A 6,791-nucleotide genomic window follows, 5' to 3' on the forward strand; every position below is an offset into this window, starting at 1 on the left:
GGTAAACAATGCTTTTCATTTCATCTGGACGCAAATAACAGCTCCACCTCTTCCTGTGCAGCTTCCAGTGCCTGTCCAACACACTGGTTCCAGTCTTTCTTGTAAATAGACATCAAATATTAGCTTTTTCTTTCAGAAAAAGAGCCACCTTCTGTCTACTCTTAAAGCAGCACATTACCATAATGTTACCATGGCTCAGTCTGACTTTTATCCATCACAGCAACGTGAATATTGACCAGTCAGACGCGCACGTCTTATTGGACAATTGGACGTATCGGTCTTAAATATAACCTGCCTGCCGAGTTTTGCATCAAACAGTATGTTCAACAACAGGAAGCCATTAGTGTTGGATAACCTTTTATTACAGCACACAAAATAAAAACAACAAATTCAGGGAAACAACATCTCAGTCTGCGTTTCTTACTGAGAACAATGACAAAGCAAGGATGCCTTTGGATATTCAGACGTACCCTCTCTTTACGTCTGCAAGTGACAAGAGAAAACAAACTCGTCTGTGCTAAAACTAAATCGAAATCACCTACATTCATTAGGCCTTAATCTTAGATGTGGTAAACCAGCAGTCAGTGCCAATAACTCAAGAGTCACGCTCCCCATTCTGCTGCCCCGACCCGATCACTGTGGTCCCCGTCTTTAAAATCCGGGGTCAGACCTTGAATCCTTCAAGGACATCAGGACATGGAACAACAGCTTCTCTGTTAAAAAAGCAACGAGTTCTCCACCAGCCAATCTTTCCTTAGGTGGGATCAACTTTTTCATCAAGGAAGTCAGCAGAGTTCAGGGCGTACAGCATCCTTGTTCCTATGAAAATCAAAGTGGGGCCAGCTTCAAAATGAAGAGTGTAATGATTGTGTTTCCAGTTTCCATCAGCTATGACCAGTACAGGCTGTGTTTGTATGGAAGTTGGGTTTTATTTATATTGTGACACAGGTGCTGTAGTTACTTTCAAACCAGCAGAAGCAATGGTGTGACTGGTGTGATGAAACCCAGAGAGAAATGTGTGGGACCTTATTTACACAGTTCATATGGGATGTATGGTGGAGCAGGAGCCAGCTCTTTACATTTTAATCATGCAGTTGTGTGAAGAGAAGGTACCGACTTCAATCACTCAGGTCCTCATATTGCACTCAGCTGCATTTAACAGGAAAGGAACAAATGCAAACTCTTATTAATTACATATTTACTTTAGCTGTTGATGGAGGTTCATATGACACCGTCGACCTCACATTCTCTCTAAAGCAGACAGGCTGCTGTAAGATTTTCTTTACAAAATATCCAATATATACATTGGCATTTACAAGTAACCATTAAAAAAGGCAAATAATAAATCATAAAAGGAAAACAACTCATTTACAGTGCAAAAACACCTGCAGAGGAGGAAATAGAGCCCAAACACAAACAGAATAGAAACAGTCTTGTTACAAAATGTCAACCTGCCTGTGATGCTGTAAAGGAACAGATTCATTATTGCTGTGCTTGTGTGTTAAGTGATTCTAAAGCTTGATTTCACCCTGAGGAACAAAAAGAAGAGAATGCAACGGCCACCGAGCGATTAAATATGTGCGCTTTAAATCAACATTGCGACCCCCATGGAGCTCGTTTCCATGTGAGCGTGAATCAGATATTTTGGGTGGGTTGTATGAGAAGAGTCCACCTGACCAGCCTCAGCACCACGGACAGGCCCAGTAATGCCGGGGCATAATTTCAGCGACACCAGCTCCACGTGCTGAGGAAACGTAGCCTCCATCGCCACCTGGTATTAACATGTGCTGATGTGACACAGGCAGGCCTGCTTCACTGTCTGAGGTGTAGAGCACCAGCAACCTGGATATTAGAGCTGCTCTGCAGGTCGTTAACAGGCCAAAAGGTTGTATGAATTTGTCCTTTTCACCCACGCTCAGGTACCAGGCTCGTCTTCAACATGATAAACAGTCAATTTTAAACGTCACATTAAATCTAACATATTATTTCTATATACTCTAATGTGCAAAGCTGGTTATGGGAAAAAAATCATGCTGAGCTTTTGAGGTTTTAGAATATGCTAAAGAAATCATAAAGAATAATCAAGTGATATTAAGGGGGTCGAGTGGATTTTGTATTGAATGAGCCACGTCGTTGACCTCGTGCAGTCTTGCTCCCTTGTGGACGTGCACGCGGTCAGCTGCCAACACCACAGAGTAGTAGTTACTGGCATCATACTTTTTAGGTTGCTTGGAATCAGCCTGAAGGACACGTGCATAGTTGGTTTACTGTAGTGCAGTGCCTCAGTTTGTAAAAGTTGGAGGCTGGATGTAGCCTCCAGGTCTAAAAAGAACCTCTGTGGTCAGCAGGAGATGAAATACTTGTATAGAAGTCTATGGGAAAATAACCCCCAGCCAACTTTCCTGATTAGTTTCAGTCACTAGTGTAAGTGTTCGTTCTGTTAAATATGGCGTCCTTCAGAGGCAGGCGGGAGGATGATGTTGGCTAACAAACCGTTAGCGTCCTTCTGTTTCTTAGATCTGCCCCTCGCTTATTGTGGCCAGTTTTAAAACACTGGCTTCACAATCACGTTACAGTTACACCTTCAGAGGTGATCCAGCTGATCCACTAACAGTCGGACTCGTGTGTGTTGCATTTATGCTAAACATATTGCAGACACAAGCCACATATTAATACCAGGTGTTAGTTTGCTATGACTGTAGTGAATCTCTTATATGGTGGCATCACGTGCATACACAGGGCTGTTTCTTACAGTGTCACACACATTCAGCCTAAAATCTTCATCAACCCTTATTAGGGCCTTAACAAATCCAGATGTTTACACCTGCACAATGTAATACAATCCAGTGCAACAAGCTGCAAAGACCTGACCAGCATCGATCTTGTTTTTGTGGTAACGAATCAAATTATTTGGTATCAAGCTTTGTCTTATGTTGTGCAACATATGTATCCATGTAAGACAGGTCAAATCATGTAAATATGCAGCGACTCCATGGACAGGCTTGTCCCTCTGCTGTCCTCTCATGCAAGCACACACCGAGCTCCTCCATGTTCAGTCACTGTCTCAGGGTTGTCAGGCAGAAGAAGCAAACAACAGCAAACACCAAGTTCAATAAAACATCCCTTTTCTCATGAACATCAGTCTCTGAAGACATCATCATCCACACTTCTCTCTCCTGTCACAGAACCAGCGCTACAGCAACAACAGGTGACGTATTGGGACGATGAACTTCATCTGGTCTTTGTCGGGGTCACATGACACATTCATATGCAGAAAGGTTGGAAACACGAAGCAGGGAGACGTTTTCACTACAGGAAAGTTTACTACATTTTTAATGAACTTCATTCATTCATTAAGCAGCTGCTCACCCTAACATGACACAAGCCCAACCAAACCCCTCTGCAGTTGGTCAAAGTCAGTAAGGTAGTGAACCAGGCCGTACACGGCAGGCACACGTGCAGCTGTAAGCCACACTGGGGAGGGTTTGCTCGTCATGTATCGCTGTGATGCTGATGGCTGGTCGCTTGCATACACTCCCCACTCTGGTTAGCTAATGTGGCTTAAATCAGTGGTAACCTGCACTCTCATTGGTAGTCCCTTCTGGTCTCTGGTCACCGCGTCGCTGCACTTACTTTGAGTGTGGCTGCAGTTTTACGCAGATGAGTGGAACGAGGCTGAAAAGTTATGATTTTCATTTATGAATGTTTAAGTGGTTGATACACCGTTAGCAGTACTGCTCAGGTGTAACGACTAAAGCACAGACCGTGTGTTCAGCACAGCTGATGGTCATAATGTGTCCTCACATAAATGACTATTTCAGCTGAAAAGTCCAACTGAAGTTCAAATCAGCACAAACTTGCTTTGAATCAATCAAAGCTTGGCCCGAGGTCTACAGTTCCAAGTGAAACCTGTGGATGGCATCGGCCCAGCTGTGATGTGGACTTCTCAGCGCAGCAGTGCTGAAAGGATTGTGGACATTAACAAAGTCAGACTCTTGAACCTCAGACTCTCATTGTGACTCCAACATGTCGTCTTTCCATTCTAACAAAGTATGAGCAGGGAGAACATGCCAGCGTCACACACACAGGGCCTGATGTGAGCCTTTCTTTGTGAGCACACAGCACTAACTGCTGCACCTTTGTTGTTGTGACGTAGTATCTAACCAGAAACACAAAGCAACACACGAAAAGATAAGCATCATCTTCATCGTTATTACAGATCTGTTCACAGTAGGATTCCCACATTTCAATTGTCTGAAATGTAAATAAAACCAGAATACAACCATTTGTACTTTATTCACAATATAACACAGAAAACTTATCAAATATTTAAACTTCAACATTTGACTATTTCAAGAACATTAGTGGCTCATTTTAAATTTGATGGCAGCAGCAAAATGTGAGACAGGGCAACAAAAGCTGAAACGTAAGAGATCCAACAGAGGAACAGCTGATTTGGTTACCTGGCAACAGGTCAGCAGCATGACCAGGTGAAGAGGATCACCAATCTGCAAGAAACTACGTGTACAATTAACAGATCAGAATAACGTGCTGCGCTGCAAAAGACTGTGAACATCTGATCCAGAGTAATAACAGCATCAAAAGATGCAGAGAAATTTGTGTGTGCAAAGCTGAAGCTCAGCACTGAAGCTCAGCACTGAAGCTCAGCCTGAAGCTCAGCGCTGAAGCTCAGCACTGAAGCTCAGCACTGAAGCTCAGCACTGAAGCTCAGCACTGGCTGCCTGTCACCTCCAGGTGTGAGTCTGAGTTTCAGCTGGAACACAGCTCGCTGTGCCATCCACAGATCACACATGTGAACACGATGCAGACACTCTGCTGTCCTCTCTGGACCAACGCTCATTTAAAATGGACTGAGGCAAAGTGGGAAACTGTTCTGAGGTCAGCCAAAACGACATGTTTGGACTAAAGACGGGAGGAAGAGTCTGCTTTGTTACCAGCACTCAGCCTTCATCGCTGATGGTGTGGAGGCGCATTAATGCCTATGGAATCAGCAGCTGGCACATCTGGCCATCAATGCAGGAAGGTGTATACAGGTTTTAGAGTATTTTTCAGGAGAGACCTGCATATTTCAGCAGGACAACACTAAAGCACACACTGCAGCTGTTCCAGCAGCACAGCTTCACACAGTGGGAAACGTCCGTCTTTTCGTTTTAAAGATGTGCCATCAAATTCAAAACGTGCTATTATTCTTAAAATGGGACATTTGTTCAGTTTAAATATCTGATCTGTCTTTAGTTCTGCTTTTCTTTACATTTTAAACAGAAGGGGCTGCATGAGTCTAAGCTCAGACTGAGTGTCTGTGGAAATCTGTTTTCAGCTAAAATAGGCTCATCTCAATGCACAACAACAAAAAGAAAGAAGAGGACTTCAGCAGGTTAGCATGGGCTGACATATTTACTCGTTAACGACCACACTCCAAACAGCTGGTTTACACTGACTAGGTTAACCAGCAGATAATCTTACTGCACAGGGCTTCGGTTTATAAATGTGTCTGACAAAGCATCAGATAGTGATTGGTGCCATTCACTGGTGTTACTGACCTTTGACCTCATCGTCCCAATAGTTGTGCCTGTCATTTCCAGCGCTCTCGCTCTGCAGCAACCATTGCACTCCCACAAAAGTACAAAACATAGTTCGTCTCATCGTCTGCATTAAAAATACTTTACAAACATTTTACTGCTTGTTCCTGTGTCAGTGAACTGCTGTATGCCGTTTATCGTCGAGTATTGAGTCAGCTAAGGAGACTTTGTGTGTTTGCAGAGTCCTGCACACTCTGAACAGTTTGTCTATTGCTTTGCCTTCATGTAAAGTGTGTGTGTGACTTGTGTGTACATGTAAGCTGTGTATCTGTCCCTCGAATTCCCCGTGTGGTTCACAAGTGTGTCTTTGCCATTTGGTGTGTTGTTTTTACATATGTGAAAAAGTCCTTCTGTTGGCAGTTCAACGCGTGCATGTGATGCCATTCATGTTTACATCTTTTAGTCTCTGTGTGTGTGTGTGTGTGTGTGTGTGTGTGTGTGTGTGTGTGTGTGGGTTTAAGAGGACATGCCATTGACCAGACTCCTCAGCTGCTTGACTACAGTCTCTATCAGCTTCTGTTTGTCTCTGTCATTCTTCCTGAACTGGGAGAAGATGTTGTTCTTCTTACTGGTGTCCTTCATCCTGCACACAGAGACACATGGAGAGGATCACTAACAAATGATTCAGTGAGAAAGAACAAAAACACTTCCTCATGTAGTGGAGGCAAAGACGGTTTTGTCTGCAGACGGCTCAGTTGAGCTACGTTAGCTCTGGAACATTTGTATTTCAGCTCGTTTGAGTCTGGTGTGGAGTAAACAGCTGAACTTGGATCAAAGCACATCAACAAAACTTTAATGGGAATTGAAGATGCTTGACTGTGTGATGGTATTTGAACAGAGGACTGTGGGTGAGGGAACAATGGACCAGAACTAACTACGACATGTCCTGTTAAAAAGCAGAACGACTGTCCAAAGGTTTGCCTGCTCGTAAAGGATTTCTTCTAAAGAATTCCACCTTTAAATACGATGCATTAAAATAAATGTGTTATTGGACCTTAATAACAGCATTGTTTCTCCTCCGTCTCACCATGATTTGACAGCCTCTGATTCTGACTTGAATGTATTTTTTATTTGGACGTCTCCCTCTCTTATGAAGATGGCCTTCAGTCATTTAGCTCATTCTCTCCAGTTACACTAAATACTTTGTTTAATGGGTAAGATCAAATCCCCCTCATTTTGCCATCTGTCTTG

General features: G+C 43.3%; 1 protein-coding gene across 2 annotated transcripts in view; it reads right to left on the minus strand.

The window, feature by feature from the left end:
- Positions 1 to 340: 340 nt before the first annotated feature.
- exoc6 (exocyst complex component 6) overlaps positions 341 to 6,791 on the minus strand; it is a 69,269-nt gene continuing 62,818 nt past the window's right edge. For both annotated transcript variants that reach the window (XM_082545356.1, XM_082545357.1), the window contains one exon: positions 341 to 6,183. In XM_082545356.1, coding sequence (XP_082401482.1) covers positions 6,057 to 6,183 — 127 coding nt within the window. In that variant the 3' untranslated portion in view covers positions 341 to 6,056. The remainder of the gene's footprint in view (positions 6,184 to 6,791) is intronic.

Source organism: Aulonocara stuartgranti, assembly GCF_965226115.1.
Source record: "Aulonocara stuartgranti genome assembly, chromosome: 8".
In the NCBI taxonomy this organism is placed as follows: Eukaryota; Metazoa; Chordata; class Actinopteri; order Cichliformes; family Cichlidae; genus Aulonocara; species Aulonocara stuartgranti.